Source organism: Macadamia integrifolia, chromosome 4 (genome assembly GCF_013358625.1).
Source record: "Macadamia integrifolia cultivar HAES 741 chromosome 4, SCU_Mint_v3, whole genome shotgun sequence".
Taxonomy (NCBI): domain Eukaryota; kingdom Viridiplantae; phylum Streptophyta; class Magnoliopsida; order Proteales; family Proteaceae; genus Macadamia; species Macadamia integrifolia.
Genome location: NC_056560.1, coordinates 25,442,505 through 25,463,509, shown reverse-complemented (window position 1 = coordinate 25,463,509; position 21,005 = coordinate 25,442,505). Strand labels below are relative to the sequence as shown.

Sequence of the window (21,005 nt, the reverse complement as noted above, 5' to 3'; positions counted from 1 at the left end):
TGAATGCAGCAAATGACCCTTTTTCGCATAAGAGTCACAAGGGCCATGCCCGCATCCATATGGATTCGGCTCGTCTGTAGTATACTTTTATGCTACAGATCGTGTAGTACGGGTTAGATGATCGACACGTGGTCATTTTTAAATGAATGATGACAATATCCGAGGGAAGAGGGAGGTGGTTGTACGTGCGCTACAGCGAGTCTATTAAGAAAATAAACTCCATTCGAATCAAAAGAGGAATCGCAGCGCAGAGAGGAAACCTTTGCTCTGCGATTCTTCTCTTACTCCGCCGGCGATATCTTAGGTGAGTATTTCTTTTGGTCCTCTCTTCTTTTGGTCCAAGATCAACACTCCTGAAACCCTAAATTGGGTTTTAAGCTGAAACATCAGGCCACGTCCTTCTCCCTCTTCCCTTTCCTGGTGGATGCCATTTATAGGTTTTTTTGCTCAGGTTTATTCATGAACTCATTGGAGGATAGTTTGTTTAATATTTTTTTATTAGCTTGAACATTATCCATAATTTAAATATCTCTGGTTTTATTTATGTTGAGGAATCCAAGTTGGCAATGTCTTTAGTTATGTATTTCAAATCTGTTGTAGAGAAGAATTTATCAATTCACTTCAAGGGAGTTCATTACATATTCATGTGTGAGATGAGAACTATTATACGCTTACTGAGATTAACTGATACTGGAACGAGTGGCCAAAAGTTGAAAACAACCAGTCCAAATTACCTTAGAATCCAGATTATCAATTCTTTAGGTATGTATGTATCATTACGAGGGAATACTAGAGTTTGAAAATGTATGGGAGAAATTATGTAGTGATTATCAAGTTAAAGATTCTTCATGGTTAAATCGTATATATAAGCTTAAAGATAAATGGGCTAAGTGTTATATGAAGAATACTTTCACCCTAGGTATTCAAAGTACACAACTCGGTGAGGGTTTGAATGGCGACTGGTTGTTTTCAACTAAGTAGAAGAATCTTCTCTTGATTCTCAGGTAATCTGGACTGGTTGTTTTCAACTTTTGCCACTCGTTCTAGTATCAATTAATGTCAGTAAGCATATGATACCATTGTTCTCATCTCAAACATGAATATGTAATGAACTCCCTTGAAGTGAATTGATAAATGCTTCCCGACAACAGATTTGAAATACATAATAAAGACATTGCCAACTTGGGTTCCTCAACATATAAAAAAAATATATATATATTAAATTATGGATAATGTTCAAGCTAATAAAAAAGTTAAACAAACTATCCTCCAATGAGTTCATGAATAAACCTGAGCAAACAAACCTGCAAATGGCATCCACCAGGAAAGGGAAAAGGGAGAAGGACGTGGCCTGATGTTTAAGCTTAAAACCCGATTTAGGGTTTCAGGACCATTGATCTTGGACCGAAAGAAGAGAGGACCGAAATAAATACTCACCTGAGATATCGCCAGTAGAGTAAGAGAAGAATCGCAGAGCAAGGGTTTCCTCTCTACGCTGCAATTCCTCCTCATCTGATTCGTATGGGGTTTATTTCCTTAATAGACTCGTTGTAGCTCACGTACAGCCACCTCCCTCTTCCCTCGGATATCGTCACCTTTCATTTAGAAATAACCACATGTCAATCATCTAACCCATGCTACAGACGAGCCGAATCCCACCCATATGGCCTTAAGAAAACTCGGTTCGGAAATGTAACAACTAAGGGGCCATTTGATTTTGTTTTCAGAAACGGTTTTTCTATGCTCAGAAACGGAAAAACACCGAAAAAACCGTTTGATTTTTCTGTTTCGTTTCACTTGTTTTTGGAAATAGAGATAGAAATTTGTGCCTATTTTTGTGTCTAAAAACAGGAATGGAAAAACAAGTTAGGCTTGTTTTTCTTTTTCTAGAAACAAGTGGGAGCGACAAAAATTGTGAAAAACCCGATACTTCACTCAACCTACCCAAACCCAACCCATTGTTGAAACTTCTCACTATCCAAATGCGGCGATTCCAATCTGGTTGTGCGAAGCTCACAGTTTCAGATTGCCTACATCCTTTTGAAACTCATCTCCATGAAGCATACTTGCAACTCCAACGTCATGCCTTCATTTGTGAGTTGCATTCCTACAACGTCGTGCCTTCACTCATGTCTTTAACTCGATTATATTGTTGAAAAACGTTTCGGAAAATAGAAAAATCGAACACCTTTTTGCAATTCAAAAAATTGTTTTTTAGCAAAGAAATGGCAAAGATCTTATTGATGGTAAAACATTTTGACATGACCCAAAAAATCAACAATCTTATGAGAAGCAAAAGAAATGTACAACCTTAGTCACCCCAATCCAGCCAAGGTCACGTTTCCCCTTTCAAGACAAAGATCTCAACCTCTTCTCCCACAGCCAATTATAAACTTTTTCCAAATTAATTATGTGTCTATCAATTGAGATTGGATCTGCTCGTAAGATCATCTGGTCGTAATGATGAACATCCAATAGATGTCCCTTTTGCTTCCTAATATACCCTCTATCACTCATGTAATCATAGTAAATGGGATAAATATTGGATGCTCACCCATACGATCAGGTACAAACAGAAGATCCATTCTCTATCAAATCCGGTTATAAATATTCTTTAAATGATAATTTATTTGCATTAATTTATTGAGCAGTTGCTGTCCACAGGTTTAAACTTTACACTTTAAACTATTCACAGTTCAGTACTAGAAGAACTTGGGCAAATTAGAGATGCAACTTGGGCCGTAGAAACCTACCCACTCAAAGACCGTTTGATTTTTCTAAGTTTGGGCTGGCATTTTCAGCCCATAGACTAGGATTGGGTTGAGAAATTGCACTTGAATATACCCATTTTATGCTTATTTTTTCAGGTTGGGCTGGTTTGTGCTGAGACCAGACAGTCTTGGGTTGACATTTTCCAGCCCAAGTTCAAGCCAAGTCGGCCTAGGCTCGAGGACGAAAGACCTTGTGCTTGCCTGGGTTTTCAAATATCTAGCACAGCTTGCCGCTGAATTAATTCCACTTAGCTGAAACCAGACTAGCCCAACCAAGGCCATGGGTCCTCTCCAAACAACGGAAAGTATTGGTGCAGGTGTACTACGTCAGTTATGGGACTAGTAAGGGACCTTCGTCTAAGGAAGTGTTTGATTTTGAATTTGACTCCTCTTGTTTTATTGGGGCCACTCACACGGGGTGTTTTAGTGTTCTTCACTACTTTCGATGAAAGTTGAATAACTCTCATTTAACCTTGGTATGATCTGATCTATGCGATTATGAGGTCAGTATGGGTCTATGGGACTAGTCAGGCCAAAGACTTGGATACCCATCGTTAGCAAAATAAATAAATAAACTTTATGAGACTGGAGAAACCCTTGCAATTGCCTCTGAATTGATTGAAAGGCCTCTTACTAATGAAAGGCTTGGAAAAAAAAATCACTTATGAAATGTTTGGTAGAAAGGAATGGAAATTTTCAACATGACAAGAAAAAAGACCAAATGGACTAAATTTACAACATCACTAGTTACCCAAATGAATGGAAATTTTCAGCCTTTACAGTATTTGGGTAGAGCGAAAATTTTATGACAAAGGAGGTACTAGGAACGAATAACATGTGCAACTTGGGCCTAGGAGCCTTTACCTACTCAAGAACCACTTATTTCTCAGCAACTAGTACTGAGAAATAATATTTAAGCAATACCTATTTTTGTGCTTAATTTTCAGGTTAGACCGGGCTGTGCTGAGACCAGACAGTCTTGGGTTGTGATTTTCCTACAGCCTGAGTTCAAGCCAAGCCGGCCAAGGCTTGAAGATGAAGGACATTACCCTTGCTTGCATGGGTTTTAAAAAATCTAGCCCAGCTTGCCGTTGAAAGGAAAATGATTCTTTTGTATATGCTTTCTCATAAACATTTCCCCTTAGGCTCTGTTTGTTTCGGCGTAAAATTTTACATGTAAAATTTTCATATATAAAATATTACATGGAAAAATTTACATGTAAAATTTTCCTTGTTGAAATATTTTCCAGTGTTTGTTTCTAAGAGGTAAAATATACTGTAAAATGTCACTGTAAAATTATCCAATGCTTGTTTGTCATTTATTTTACACGGTAAAATAATTTAATATAAGTACATAAGATGCCATTATATATTTGAAGTAGGCAACATATATTAAATGATTGTAAAAATCATGTATTAACATGAAACCTACAAAATATGTCTTGTGTGGTCCAAGTCAACCAAAAAAATTCTTATTTATTAGTCAACTATAAAATATGTGTTTCCTTGTGAACTTTTATTGAAGATCATAATCATTGTTTTATTGTTGAGGCTTATAATATGCATATGAAGCACACACGATCAAATGTCAAAGAGATGTTTCTTAGAGAAACAGCGTGACCAATTTGAGTGGCCCGTTATACAGTAGAGCTTTGGTAATTGATACAACGTGATTTGTTATCCCACATTGACTGTGGCCCATTATTTCTTTTCGTGTTCCCTGTAAGGCTACTTGTATTGAATTATTCAAACGATAAGCACGCACAACATGAAGCTATTGACATTTTAATTATATCATTATGTTTCCAAGAAAAACCATGACTAACAAAAAATTAAAAAATAAAATAAAATAAATAAAAAAATCTTCCGATATCACTACATCTCAAAACATGTATTATTCTCATTCATTATCCCTCCATAAACCTTGAAAGCTGCCTAGGTTTACAAAATGGATAACCAGAGTCATTTAATAAAAGAATTTGCCTCCTAAAACCGTCCTGCTGCTTTAAACCCTATCTGCATCTGATGAATTTCCAATATTCTAAACATATTTTTGAAATTTTAGCAGATATTATTCACTTCAACGAATTCTATCTAAAGTATATCTCTTGCATTTTTTAGGTAAAAGGTCATTTGTATTAAAAAGGAAAAAGAAAAGAAGAATGTACAAAGCAGAGTTTGACTAAGAACTCCAGAGACAAAGGAATTGAAAATAAAAAGCGATAACCACTCCTCCACTTTCGGCATTTCCATCAATAGAGAAAGAGGAAGAATGCTCAAAAAACACTTAGCCATAGAAGAAAAACTAAGAGAAAGCCCTTCCTAACTCCCCACCTTCGGCATTACCATTAGCAGGAAGGAAGGAAGACCTAGAAGCTCAAGTAAAGTGGAACTGAGGTCTTCGTCGGGCATCCACATGCAGTTCAACCTGAAACAAAAACCATACGTTAATCATCGCAAACAAAATATGAATCAAGCGCTTGAAATATCAATGTGAAACTCCAGGGTATCTCTCACCATACACTTCCTCTTCAAACTATAAGGGCCCGTTGATCATGTGGTTCATCTGTTTTCTAATTGAGAAATTTGGGGAAAACCACATGCTGACCTGCGAAGTGGGAGGAGGACAAAGAGGAACTCCAATACCCAGAAAGGTGGAGCTGAAGCTAGGTATCTTTCCATGTTCTCTTTCATATTTTTTGTTTCCAATTTTATGGTTTGGGCATCTCACACCTAACATTCCATTGGGAGTATGGAAGTTGTTCCAAAGAAGAGCCAAGAGTTACAGTGTTGTCAAGGTTTAAACCTATTTGGTCCAGCAAAAAAAACCAAACCACATCTGGGTAGAGCCCATTGGTAGAAATCTAACCTAAGAGATACAGAGGCCATTTATCTCCCCACCAAAGACACAATAAATGGGAGGTTTGGGTAGGTTGAGTTTTGCCACTTCACAGATCTCACATATTAAAAGATCAGAAGATTGTGCATCGGCCCCTAAAATTACTTCCCCGAAAGAGTGATATAGCACACACCATAGAAAAGATCCGAACAGAAGTACTTGGTCTTTTCATAAATAATAAAATGCGGAGCATAGCTGTAGCACCAGGACTTGATAAAAAACCAATGATACATAAGTAACCTAAGCAATAAATATTAGATTGTGCAACAAGATATCTAAATGCCAAGAACCAACTCTTAGGATGGTACGATATGCACCTCCCATGTTTAATATGGATTCTAATGTTAAAGATGGTCCAACTAAATCAAATTATCAACATACCTTCAGTCTTTAATTTAATTTTGAACAATCCAAGGCATCTAAGTCTGAGGATTGTAAGCACTCTCACAATCAAAAGCATTGAATGCAAGGAAATGAGAGGAGCTGTGACACCAGAGTTGAAGGATTAGTCACTAGCTTACCTATAAGCACAACAACAATTTACTATTGAACCAAATGTAAAACTGAAATTCACTCACAATGAACCTTCTAGGTTGCTTTTTAGTCTCTGCTACAAGTTACTCTCCATGAGATCAAGGCTTGATAGTAAACAAACATTGTTTCGTCCTACAGTGGACTAAGGTTTCTGGTGCCAAGGAAATGAAGAGAAGGTGATACGGTCCATGCCACTGATTTCTTCTTGAGTAAAAAGAAGCTAATTCACATAACGTGGATGCTGCTCATCTCTTTCCTTCGCTGCCATTAAAAATATAGATTTACAGAATAGCTATGTTGGCTCCCATCAAAGTAACTCACAAATTAATAGAAATTAAGTTTATAACAGAAGAACCCAGTGAATCAAAATAAAAATGATGCTGCATCTTATCTGAAACTCTTCAAGTGAATGAATTGGATGAAAGCAAGGAAACAAAAGATAAGACCAAACTAAATCTAGGGTTTTAGAAAAAGAAGGGGAAACTAAGGAGACGAAGATCAACTACCATAGTTTCGAAATCCATTACACTACATTGCCTCAGCGACTTGTAGAGATCTACCAGCTTGTCTCCAACCTCAAATCATGCTCAATCGACTTGTAGAGGCGATTTGCTATGGACTTAAGGCCACTGTTAGTTAAAACGGGAACAACAAAAAAATAGAAACGTATGGTACGGGTTTTAAACACATAAAAACGATGAACGATACGGTAAAAAAAGTAGGGAACGACAAACGGACAAAAACGAACAGCACGAGTATTAGACGTGTAGTTTTCAAAAAAACGAAACCAAAAAAACGGTAGTATACTCATGCAATTTGAGAGATTATTACCTGTATACATGCATCTAATGTTCCAAAAGCTCTGGGAGTCCCAAGATGAAATAGCCCAATGGGCTACAAGAAAATGATATGTTGTTAGCTTTAGGTTCTCCTTACTCAATGGATTATAAGAAGATGAGATTTTTTTTCCTATAGATAGTAGTGGAAGTTAAAAACCAAAAACCAATACCATATTATTTTCACTCTTCACTTTTATTAATAGGATTTTTTTTAATTAATTAATTTTTTTAATAAAATTCCTATTTTACCCTTAAAAAACAGATACCCGTTTAAAATTGATTCTTTTGCCGTTTCCCTTTTTTCAGTATTGTACGATAGTATACGGGAAAACGCGTTTTAAACGGCAACAAAACGCAACCGTGTTTTAACTAACAATGCTTGAGACTTCTTGCCAAGAACAAATAGGAAAATCGCCTCAATATCGCTCTCGTCGGTGCCATCAAACCACTTAGATCTCTCTTATCCTTGCAGGACTATCAGATTCAAGAGTATGGTGTGGATACTATTATTAACCTCTCTTTGGACGACGAGAACAAGGACTTGATCACGTCTTCGAAAGTGAAAAACCACTCGTCAAATCACTTAAGACCGAAACAACGGCCATTGCCAAAACCTACCACGGTGGTTGTTGCAGCCATGGTCATCGCTGAAAGTTGCAGAGAGAGTTTAGGCCCAAGTTTTTTGAATAGATAGGGCCTCGGGGAGTCCGGTGAAGTATCGAGATCGACTTTCAGGTTTTTGGCCATTTACGGGGAACATTTTCCTTACAAATTTCAGGTAAAATTTTACAAAGCCTTTTCCAGAAAAGGGGGAGTGTCGTGTAAAGTTTTACTTCATGAAAATTTTCCAAATGAAAAAACAAACAATGGAAAATTTAGTTTTATGGTAAAATTTGTTTTACCGATCATTTTACATCGAAACAAACAGAGCCTAATGAAAAGTATGATCAAAAGATTCGACCATAATCAACATTATAAAGAGTGAAACATGAAGCTGGACAAACATGGATTTTGGGATGAAGGAACTCACACCAAAGCAAATTCGAGCGCAAACTCTCTACATAGAAACTGTATCCATAAATCCTTCAAAACTTGTGTTTTGGAGATGGTAATAGCCTAAACCTTTGTGATGTGTTTCAATTAGCACTTTTTGTCTTCTATGTCTCTAGGTGCATAGTAGTCAAAATCACCCTTCCTTTGATAGCTAGGATGCAAGACATTAAGATCAATACTACATTCTTTCACCCAAGTACCACTCTTGTTGTAGTTGTAGTGGTAGTCTTCGAACACCCATATGTCCATTTTGGAACCTTGAGCACATGAAAGGCATAGCAACCCTCTCAACTCTACCAATTGGAGTTCAAAAGACTGCAAAGACCTAAGATCAGGACAACCTTCAAGAGGTGGGACTAATCTGAATTCTTCTCTTTCCACATCAAATGCCATGATCGTATTATTAGGGTCAATCATATGGCCATGATAGAGATCAGTGTCAATCTCTGAACAATAGAACATTAGCCAATGGATGGCTCCGTTAACAAAAGCTGGACGACTTTTATGTGTGACATGGTATGGAGAATCAAAGTGGGATCATTAGAGATAAGATAACGCCATTGTTTATATACGCACCTGAATTTCAATAAGGTCTTCATGGGTAGCTTCGATAGCACTTTAATCACAACTTCTTCTAACAGAAATAGCCCATCATTATCATGATCATGGCTACATATCATCTTCTCCTCCTCTGCCTCCATATTAATCTATCAAGAGCTCAGGGAGAGAGGGTCGGTTCAGTAAGTCAAATACATAATTGAACTACTAAATTTTCTCCTTCGACCTTTTTAATGTCTCGATCTCATTCCTTTTCTTCAACCCTCTATCTCCAATCTCTCTATCTCCCATAAGAAACTTTCTTTTTATATGAATTCTCTATCTCCATGCATATCTCTCCCTTCTTTACTAATAGAAAACTTACTCTGTTTTTTGGAAACCTCCTTAAAACCTTCTATGACGAGGAGGTGGCTGGGTTAGTTTTAAAAATAAAAAATAAAATAAAAAAAGAGAGGAAAGGCGGTTACCAGGGTAGTCAATCGGTCGGTTTGGTTTGATTTCGATTGGGTTGAATCGGTTTCGGCCTACGAATGAGGGAGACCAAAACCAATCCATTAAGGAACTTCGGTTTTCGATCAATTTCCATTTTGGTCCGATTTGGTTTCGATTTATTTCGATTCAAATAAGTTTTGTGAACCAAATCAGTTGGCAGCCTAAGAACCAAATCAGTTGAAAAATACTACAACCTTGGAAGTATTTGTGAACCCTAGGGGGAAGTAAGTTATTCCATTTCTTAGGCTGCCACCAGGGTTACAAATACATGACAGCTAAGTTTTGTTCCTTGATGGGAAGCCAAGCCAAACAAAGAATGCAATGTTTGTGGGTTAGCATTGGACCATGGTTTGAGGTATAGGGATTTGTATCTATATCGGATAATCCGTATCATTATCACTAACAACCAATCCTGATATAGTGCTGACATTTTATCCGTTTTAATGTTACAAACAGGAGGTAAAAACAGCAACAAAAAAAACTGTTGTTTAAGGAAAATCAGGGGTAATTTTGTTCGATATGACCAAATCCATGTCAATACTTATTGGTATTGTATTGGTTTTATTTATTTATTTATTTAAAGATGACCGATATCTGATCTAATACCCTGCACTAAGAACTAAAACCTTGCTTTGGAGTATAAGATTTGAAGTTGACACTTATCTAGTGTATTTGTTGTATACATGTCAAAATCTATGGTGTACCATTATATACATAGAGAAAAAAATTCACTGGTTATAGTTTAAATTGTCTCACCTTACGGTTAAAACTATGTTGGCGTGAGAATATGTGGGAGATTCCTTCCTACCCTATTTGCTCAGAGAATTTTTTTCCCATAAAATTAATATATGAGAGAGAACGGTGGCATGGCCCCAGTACCAATGTAAGGTCCAATGGGAGTGTGCATCCATACATCTAAAAAGGGGGCAAGATGGTCATTTCACTGCCCCTATGCTTGAGTGCAGAAGCATAGGACTAGGTAGCATTCTTTTCTCCAATTAATATTAACACCTTTTGTTTTGATTCCTTCCTTACTTTTGACAACATTAAAGATGTCATTGGCCACTATATCCGAAAGAAAACTCTCAGACCCAACATAATTAATTGAATCCATGGTGAAAACAATATCTTTGATTTTTATGATCTGATGGAATAGCTAGAACTGAGAGCATATCATTAACAAAATTAGAAAGCGTAGAGGGTGATGCAATTAATATTCTTTTCATGCTTAACTGAACCTTTGGATTTGTGAAAATCAGTATAAATTCCTCAATGTAACTCATGCTTCTATTGCATGTGAAATTTTACCCAAAAAAAAATAATAATAATAATAATAATAAGAATAATAATAATAATAATACTGCATGTGAAATAATTGTACCATCACTTTTTGTAGCTTCTTTCCAAATTTTTTTTGCTCTTAGGGCCCATTTGGTATCGTTTCTGTTCCAGAAACGCCATTTCGTGTCAAAAACGAAAATTTCAGTATCTTTGTCAAAACGCAGTTTTTAAACGAAAAAATGGTGTTTCAAAATTTCAGATTTTTATCGGGAAATTTTTATTTTTTATTTTTGTAAAATGGAACGAAACTGGGAAGACGGAACTCCATTTTGGAGTTCCGTCCAATCTCGTTTTTTCAGTTTTTTTTTTTCACTTTTTGTTCCAAAAAAAACAGAAACGGACCATAAGTGCACCAAACAAAAGATTCTGTTTTTTTTTCGTTCCAATAGAACGAAAAAACTTCAAAAACGTTTTTTTAAAACGATACCAAACGGAGCCTTACTTTCTTGATTGAAATATTGAATAATTTGTTGTTTTTTCCCATTCCATTTCTGTCTACACTTTTCTACCAAATCTTTTATTGTCAAGTAAGGGCATCCTGAAGGTTTGACTTTGCCTTGAATTCCAATTCCATTAGGAGTTCATTAGAATCAATACTTGGAAGATGAATTCATGTTTGGATGCAAAGTCTTAGGCCCTTATCCCAAAATCTAAGCTCAACGTTAAGAGTCTTAAGTTTTATGGTAAGGATGAAAATTGGGCTGCCGAACACAAATACAGTTCAAGATTTACAAACAATATCCTTAAAATCCTTATGTTTGTATCCAAAATTTATGAATCTTGAAAATGATACTACAAGCTACACAAAGTAGCACAATCAAATAAAAATTTGGTTAAAACTTTTCGATAACTATTCTTTTTTTTTTTTTAGGAAAAATATATAGACTTGAGAAAAAAGTCGCTTGCTCAACACTATCATAACACAATAATTCATATCTCGTTTTCTTGGCATTAGCCCTTGGTTCACCTGATGCTTACTATATACCTGTGCAAAGACAAGGTTATTCATATCAACCAAGTGTTGGACATGCTCCGTTCAATTACTTGCAACGAGCATGGACTCTTGCTTACCAAACCAAACAATATTAAAAGTACCAATGAGACCAAATCTTTCTTTGAGATGATCCCTAAAGGAAGATTTGACATTATAATGGTATACCACAGCAGATGTATAGAACTTTTATTATTTTCATACAGATGACCACTATTGAATGGATGACTTTGTATTATCAATTGTTGAATTCCAATACAATACATTCGGTTACAACTATACTGAACTTGAGACTTGTGACATTTAAAGCTTGACATGATTATTGGCAATAGGATTCCAAAATGCTTTGAATGGCTCTAATTTCTAGTACTATTGACCAAATAATACCATATAATATGAGATCATCAACAAAGACTACATGTATAATATCCTCATTACTTTTGGAAAGGCATGTACCAAACAAGTATGAAGATAGTGGATTTCCCTACCCAAGTCCTCTTTCAAAAAGTGAAAAATGGAAAATCAAAATCAGTAAAGAGAAAAGAATATTGAGAATAAGGGTGTTAATTGGTTTGGTTTCAATGTATATGGTATGTTTCGGTTCGATTTGCATTTATTTAGTTGAAACCAAAATCGAACCATTTAGTAAATGGTTGCACTTTCTAAAATTGGAACCGTTTAGTAAACGGTTTCAGTTTCATGGTTTTTAAACGGTGTCGATTTCATAGTTTTAAACAGTTTTGATCACGGTTTAATCCATACGGTTTCTAAACGGTTAACAATCAGTTTGCTAATTTATTCGCATGCTTACTGAAATTTGTTTTTGTTGATAAACACTTCAATCATATATCAATAAACGAGGCACTGAACAAGTAAGGATTTAACTACATGACTACATAATATGAGTAAATTATTGAATAGAATGTTGGACAACCTCTATGGTCCTTAATTATTCCATAAATTAATCCATACCATTTTGTTAAACACAAATAGACAACTATGTAAAATAAAATATTACATGGAGAAAGTTAAGTATAAACAAAGCTGCTAATGAACACAACTTATTGTTAGTGTTACAAAGTTTAAGGCCATGAGGCATTGAAAATACATCAGTTAACCCTTTATTCTATTAAATCGCTATACGGGTTAAACTGGTCAGTTTTGACAGTGTAAATGATTTGGTTTTTATGGTGTCAATTCAGTTTGAAATCGACGGGTTAAACAATTAAAATCGAACCAACCCGTTTAACTAACAGGTGTTGAACTTGAAACCATACCAAACCATTAATGTTAATTGTTCAACTCCGTTTTGATAAACGATTTCATTTCGATTTCGATTTCAGATCCACATCCTTAATTAAGAAAGTTTCAACAAAACACTACTTGATCAAATTCTCATTTGTCAAAGATAAAAAATGTGAGAAATTTCTCCGACGAAATTCATTCATGTTGTTAATTGTATGCTTGTTCATATCAAGTTTACCAGGCATAAAGTTAGTCATATTCATGAAGGGATTAGTTGTAAAAAAGAGAGAAAAGAAAGAAACTAGAGGCTATTAGATAAGATGGGAAAAATGTAGCTAGGAGAACTGGATAGAATTGCCTATGTCATCTGCCCTTTGAATCTTTAGGTTGAAAACTAACCAAAAATTGAGCTCCTTTCGTGACGTCAGCAAAGCCTAAAGTAATGTGAAAACGATGTTGCAGAGACAATGTTCCCTACATAGGCATTTGGCGAAATTCCTTCCATTGATTAATTGGTAAGGAAAAGGAGGAGCGAAGAAAACCCGTTTATTGGGGTTTTGTCAGGTAGGGACATTTTTTAATCAAACGGTGGATATTTGCTTACGTGTATTAAACTAGGGTTAGGAGTTACACTTGCACCTTGCACCCTTCAGTATTTAACCCTAACGGTTCCAACACAGGCTGTGCGGTGCAGTTTGGGCTCCGGCTGCCCTCCTAAAACTATCCATCTCTCTCAATCATCATCGTTCTTCTTCAAGTTCGGATCTCCGACAATCTATCTATCCTCTGTGTCCTTCCCTCTCCTCTTCCATTAGTATCCATTTCTGAAAAAAAGTTTCCAAAAAAAAAGTAAAACCAGAAAAAGAATTTTCCTGCAAAAAACCTTTCAGAGAGAGAGAGAGAGGGAGAGAGATTTTAGTTCGAATTAATCGCCCCTGTTCTATACGGACTTTCGTCGAGCAACTAGTGTGGCTTTCTTTTTGGTATCAGTGTAGAAGAGAAGTTAAGAGAGTAGATTTTGATATTTCTCTTTTTTTTCCTCCTAGGGTTTGTTCGAATAACAAGAGGAGAGGGAAGAAAAAAGAAAAAAAAAGCAAAAAATTCTGAAAATAGAAGTGCAAAAACAGGAGGTCGACTAGGGTTTTCTTTGTTGAGGTTTAAGATCGACAAGGGTTTTCTTTGTAGAGATGGCGCAGGTTCAAGTTCAGCCTCAAGCTCCTCCTTCTGGCCCAAATGCGGCGGGCAATACTGGGGCTAACCCATACGTTTCGACGTCTCTGTATGTGGGTGACCTTGAATTGAACGTGACGGACTCGCAACTTTACGATCTGTTCAGCCAGCTTGGTCAGGTCGTGTCGGTTCGTGTTTGCAGAGATTTGAGCACCCGGCGGTCCCTTGGCTACGCGTATGTTAACTACAGCAATACCCAAGATGGTTAGTCTTCCATTAATCTTGCTTGCTTTTGTATTTCTGGATTATTTCTTCAATGGATCTTGATGATATGCCCGGTTGGGTTTTCGGTTAAGTTTTAATTTGAAAGGATTTGACCTTGTCTCTATGCATGCCATTCTTGTGCTCTAGCTTGCTTCTAATTTTTATTGTGTGCTGGTGTGCTTCGTGTATTTTGGCTTACAATCTGCTTATTGATAAACTATTGAATTGGAAATTTGGCTTCCCCGGATTTTTTTGGGGTGGTTAACGAAACTCTTAGGTTTCCAGAAAGCGTCCCCCCAAGCCTCCATTTGGATCATTTACCTTGATTAGATGTTCTTGTATCTGATGTATGAACTCATCTGAACTGTGCTTTATCTCGAGTAAATGAGGTCTACTACTGTAATCTCCTTGTGTGTAATGAACTGTAGTCAAATAAAATATTTTGATGACGAACGATTATCCTGTCAAGGGTATTAAAATGCACGCATATGACCGGTTGTCTAACTGGCCAGTTTCAGACTGTACCGAATTAACATCTTGGTGTATTTGGTCATGCTATTTTTGGATTATTAATAATTTTCAGTAAAGAACTAACTGCAGTTGGAGGACCTGTATAATCGATTATCTATTTGTCGTTGCATTTATTTTCCGATGAGCACTCATGTATGTTTATTGTTCCGGAAACTTCCTTGTACCTCGGAATGTTCAATTATGATTGTGTATGTGGGGGTCCAATCAACGCACGCTATTTTTTTGTTCCGTTTCATTGGACCATCTTCCTGCCATTACATATTTGGCAAGTAGTGTTCAAATGCAACATCGAATTTCCTTATTCTTTTAGAGATAAAGCTCAAGTATTGTTAGAGCTGTTGCTTTAGAAATGGTCTTATTGGAGTCTGATTGAGGAGATAAAGCAGTTATTCTTACGATGCATATGGTAACAATGTAAACCAGATGCAGAATGTGACTCAAGTGCATAGAATCAGGTACATTTGGGCTAGAAGAAGTAGTAGAGCCGAACATGATAAGTGGAGTTCATGGTAAGTTGATCAATGTGAGGAGAAGAACTAAAGTTTCAGTTACGTCTTTAGGGATTTGTTTGATCATTTTGGGATGACTCTGGTTGATGCAGGAGCATTTGAAGGGGTGGTCTGAATATCCGGTGCATAGATAATTCCATTAGTTGTTAGAGATTATGAACATTGCATTATATGGAACTTGGTATTTTTGTCGCTGTTTGTTGAGGATACATTTGGATGTTCAAAACGGTTGTATTTTGAATCATATTGGTGCGCTTGAATGGTTATTGAGTCACCTATCCAACAAGACAGAGATCTTGTGATACCAGCTTGTACTGGGAGAGGTATGATCAAATAACTGATGGGTGTTGATCTCTGATGGGATTCTATTTTTAGATGTCTAATTCGAGTAGGGATTTTATTTTTATATGTTTCTGTAATTAATTGTTTCATTTGACTAGGATACTTAGATTCATTTCAAGAGTCTATATTATTAAATAGAGTTTCTTATTTGGTTTAGGATTTTCATCTTAGAATCAAAGTCATACTCGTTTTTTAGATGAATTATCTGTATATAGGGCTCTATAAACAACTTTGTGTGTGTTGGTATTGGTTTGGTGTTGTGGGCTTATTCTCCTTCCTCATTGTTGTATTTCCAATTTAGCGGCCTGGTTGACTTGACGTTCTTATTCATGGTTCTGTTCTGTATTTTGTTGTTAAATCTTTAACTATTCTATTTTGTTAGTGTTTCTGGTATCTTTTTTTGTCCATTAATTACATATTGTTTAATTTTTATTATTCTCTTTTTTTATCCGTTAATTACATCTTGTTTAAGTTCAATTATTCTTTCTTTTCTTCACTAATTACATCTTGTTTAATTTCTATTATTTTCTTTCTTTTCTCCATTAACTACATCTATTTAACTTGTGTTTTAAAAATTTCTCCTCCATTCCTTGGGCCGCTACTTGTGGGTGCAAAAGTGTCTTTATTTTTGTATCCATTTCCTGCTTCACTGATTCTACAATATTCTACTGAGATCTATCTCCATGAATCTTTATTGTATGGATGCCACTTAGAAAGCATTGTTGCCCTAATGTATGGTGTATCATGGGAAGGACATGACTTGCCTGGGCCTTTGATTTGTCGTTTATCTGTTGGAGACTCTTTCCTTACAGATGGAACCCCTGTCATGCATGATCAATATGGTGCTTGCATGTAATGGTCCCAAGGAAAGATGGGCCCATAATCTCCATGTTTGTGGTTTCCCGCTGTAAAAGAGTTTACTGGGGTTGGAGCTACCATAGGAGTCACTGTTATCCAAAGGGAAGGAGGGAAACTTATGCACTTTTGACTGGCTTGGTTATCTTGATCAGTTGGAACCAAATCCCCCATTAGTACATTAGAATTTATCATAGTTGTCACGGCGTTGCCAAGGCGGTGATTAGGCGTCCCGGCGTTTTGCAGAGGGCAAATCGGTGGAACGATTAGGGTCAGTCTCATTAATCAACCACCAAAGGGCCGTTTGGCATCGCCAAATCGTCCCTGGCGACGATTTATTACGTTTTGTACATTAATCGGTCGCCGTTTTGTTTTGTTTTTGTTTTGTTTTTTTTTTTTTTAAAGTTTTTATTGTTAATTATTAATATTGATTCTCTTTCTAACAATATGATTGGCAGGTATAATTGAAGTGTAAAAATCAATGCTACATGGGATAAGTCCCTTATGCTAAAAGTGTAAATTAAGTTGTACCAAAAAACAAAAATGTAAATTAAAGCCTAAATCCCTAATAGACAAGTCTCGACTTGCAACTCTCTTCAACGGTAAGACCAACAGTTCAACCCTAAGTCTGAAGGCGAAGAACGAAGAGACGAAGAGTTCTGCTCCTGCTCTGGCGATTCCTGCTTTCGTGCTCCGGCAAAGATAAGTATGAATCCTTGCCTCTATTTTCTGTTATGTTTGACTTTTCTTCACCTCTTTTTTTATTTTCCTTTTTTCTGCTACTATTCAGTGATTCAGTCTCTGGCTCAGCCAGTCTTCTCTCCTTCTCTTCTTCTATTCTTTTGTTCTTCTAATCTTCTTCTTCCTTGCCTCCGGTAGTCTGGTTTGTTCGACTCTTCTTCACCTCTTTTTTTTTCCCCCTTTTTTTGCTACTAGTCAGTCTCTTCTCTTATCTTCTCTTATGTTCTTCTAATCTTCTTCTCCCTCTTCCTTAGTTCCTTGCCTCTGCCCTCTGGTTTGTTCAACTCTTCTTCACCTCTTTTTTTTTTTTTTTTTTTCCGAACACAAAAAATAAAAGGAGAATCAGATCAAAATTCACATGGTATTATTACAAGAGAAGGTCACTCACACATGAAATAGGCGGTACATGTAAGATGACATGGCCAAAGTTATCAAACATGAAAACTTTAACCCGCCATCGACTTAGTTCAGGGGCCAAGTCTCATTTTGATCGTTGGGTAACTCAAATAGGCTGTGCTGTGACACTTAAAAAGAATTGTTAAAGATCTGGAAAAAAAAAAGGAGTGGGTAGGGGGGACCCATAACTCGATCTTTTTTACATTGAATCAACTATGGTCAGCCTGTGATCCCATCATAGTTTTAAAACCAAATTGGACCAGATGGGTAAATTGTGTTTGACTGTAACAAGACCCTTTTTGGTTTCTATTCATAAGAACCATCCAGTACTAAAAACTTAATTGAACCAGTGATTTTTGATGACTTTATGTATAATTGTATAAGTCAATAATTCATGTTGATTTTTTATGACATGATATGGCTATGTTGATTTTTGATGATTTGATGTTGCTTAATGTTGGTTTTATATGTTATAGGGTATATATTGTAGTCTTGTAGTAATGCTAAATAACTTTTGAAAATAGGAAAAATAAAAAATGACACATGGGCGATTTGACTGTCGTGGCAACACCATAATGGGCGATTCGTCGCCAAATCGATTAACCATTCCACCGCCTTGGATATATTTGACGCCGTGACAACTATGGAATTTATGTTAGGGCTTTATTTATCTTTTTCCTACACAAGTTATGCACAATGGTGTATGAATTGTTTCATTTTTTTAGGTTTAGTCACCTTTTGATGGGGTTTTTTGTTTTGTAGTCCCCATTAGATTTGGAGTAATAATACTTCTTGCTTCATTGCATTGTTTCATTAATGGTTTTACAACATTAGATGAAAAGATTAAGTCTCCTTGTTGATGTTTTGGGGGGTAGATAGAGGTGTTATGATGCTTGAAATGAGGCTAAAAAGATTGTGGGATGGCTAGGACTAAGAAATATAAGGATCTTTATATTAATTTGAACACTAAAGAAGGGGAAAAACTATATAGAAAATAGCTAAATTGAGAGAAAGGAAGAGTAGGGATTTCAACCAGGTGTGAGGTGTATTAAAGGCGATGATGGGAGATTGTTAGTAAGGGATGAGGGCATTGTGAAGGGATGAGTATATTAGTGCCCTACTAAATCAAAAGATTGCTTTACTAAGAAAGATTCCACATGTTGTAGATATGTGCGAAAGGTTAGTGTGGCGGAAGTTAAAGAAGCTTTGAGAGAGATGAAAGCAAGTAAGACACTGGCCCAAATGAGATCCCAATAGAAGTGTGGAAAACCCTAGGAGTATGTGGGTTGTTTGGTTAACCAAGTTGTTTAACAGGATTATGAGCATTAGGAAGAAACCAAATGATTGGAAGAGAAGCATTATAGTCCCTCTGGTGTATAAAAATAAAGGGGATATCCAGATCTGCAATAACTATAGAAGCATAAACTAATGAGTCATACTACGAAATTATGGGAAAAGGTTATTAAAGCCTGCTTGAGAAGAGGAACTAAGATCTCGAAAAACCAATTTGGATTTATGCCGTGTATCCATGACTAAGGCTATCTACCTACGAAGGAGGCTAATGAAAAGTTATAGATCCCAAAAGAAGATTTCCACATGGTCTTTGTTGACCAAAAAAATCATATGACAAAGTTCCTAGAGATTTAATCCGGCATGTTCTAGTAAGGAGAGGTGTCTAGTACATATGTGGATATAATTAAGGACATGTATGAGGGCTTGGTGACTAGTGTGAGATCTATAGGAGGTCAAGACAAGGAATTCTCAATTACATTTGGGTTACATCAAAGATTGGCCTTAAACCCCTATTTATTTGTACTTATCATGGATGAGTTAAGCATGAGCGTTCTAGATGAGGTTCCCTGGCGTATGCTCTTTGTAGATGACATCTTGCTAGTGGATGAGAGTAAAATAGGGATTAATGCTAAATTGAAGCTATGGAGATCTACCTTGGAAACAAGATGCTTTAAGATTACTAGATTGAAGACGGAGTATATGATGTGTAACTTTAGCCATTCTATATTGGACAATGAATGGTGAAAATCGAGGAGAGAGATTCATATAATGACTATTTTAGATATCAGGGGTTGACCATAAATAAAGAATTTTCACTGAGAATTAAAGTGGGATGGATGAAGTGGAGAGGTGTGTTCGGAGTATTGTGTGATCGGCGTGTCCCTTTAAAACTTAAGGGAAAATTTTAAAGGACTGTTATGTGATCGACTATGATATAGAGAAACTGTGTAGTTGAGATGAGGATGTTAAGATGGATGTGTGGCAAACTAGGAAGGATAAAATAAGGACTGAGCATATTAGAGCTGATTTGGGAGTTACACTGATTAATGATAAGCTCCGTGAATATCATTTGAGGTGGTATGGCCATGTTCAAAGGAGGCATGAGGACGCCCCGATAAGGAGTGATTTGATTTATATTAAATGAGCTAAAAAAACTAGGGGCAGGCCTAAAATGGCCATAGACGAAGTGGTAAGGGATGACATGCATAGTCTTGGTATTGGCCCAAGTATGACATTTGATAGAGCTTATTGGAGGGCAATGGCCCAATTAGCCGACCCCATGTAGCTATGATTCTCCTGACCTGTTGGGCTGTGCCTCTTTCCTCTTACTCTAATCTTTCGACTCCTACTTTCTTTTATCTCTCCTCTCTCCTCTTTGCATCTCTTTTCTTTGGACTTTTTTCCTATTTTTGTTTTGTATGGATCCATGTAGCTGACCCTATTAAGTTGGTGTTGCTATTGATGTTGATTTTTTTTTTTTTTTTGGGGGGGAGGGTTTTCTTAATGTAAGGGCATCCAATCTTAAATATCTGTGCAGCTTTTTCTTCGGAAGTGATGTGGAGGGGTTTTATTTATGGAATCCTCATGAGTAAGATCAAACCTTATACTATGTAGTTTATGTGATCATGCAAGTCCTTTTTCTCATTGAAGGTGGCAACAGTTCAGCTGCTGGTAAGGGCCTTGTGTGGTTGTAGCCTGTTCCTGTCTTCACTTCTCTCTTCCCCCTCCCCCCACACCCTAGTGAAGCTCTCAACAGAAAAATGTCCCTTATCTCAATTGTTTTTAAGGCTTTCAAGAGTGCTTAATGATCCACTGAGAAGACGAGGCAGATTTATTGTAACCACACGCTATTTGGCTTACTGGACAAATTTTAGGGTCAAAAGAAGTGAAAATAGTCAAATAATTGGTTGAACTTGGCTTTGCTTTATGTTTTGATGTCAGATACTTGATGTTAGTCCAATGTTTGTGCCTTGTGGAATTTTGGTAAGCTCCCTTTTACGTTAGCAATGAATTCATATTTTTATTTATGCACGTCTGCCTAGACGTGCATTATACCCATGCCAATCTAATGTTTAAGTTTCTTAGTTGTACCTTGGTCTTCGAGGTGGCATCACTTTAAAGAAAGAGGATATGTTTTGCAACACCTCCACCACCCCACACCCCCCCCACCCCCCAAAACCC

General features: G+C 36.6%; 1 protein-coding gene and 1 long non-coding RNA gene across 2 annotated transcripts in view; both read left to right on the top strand.

Moving 5' to 3' along the window:
• Positions 1-13,385: 13,385 nt before the first annotated feature.
• The window catches only part of LOC122075263 (polyadenylate-binding protein 2-like), a 13,164-nt gene continuing 5,544 nt past the window's right edge, over positions 13,386-21,005 (top strand). The window contains exon 1 of the mRNA XM_042640230.1: positions 13,386-14,157. Within this exon, the coding sequence (XP_042496164.1) occupies positions 13,911-14,157 (247 nt within the window). The 5' untranslated portion in view covers positions 13,386-13,910. The remainder of the gene's footprint in view (positions 14,158-21,005) is intronic.
• On the top strand, positions 14,164-17,450 carry LOC122075264. The gene is made up of 2 exons (XR_006139209.1): positions 14,164-15,197; positions 15,290-17,450. It is a non-coding gene; the product is annotated as an uncharacterized LOC122075264 (long non-coding RNA).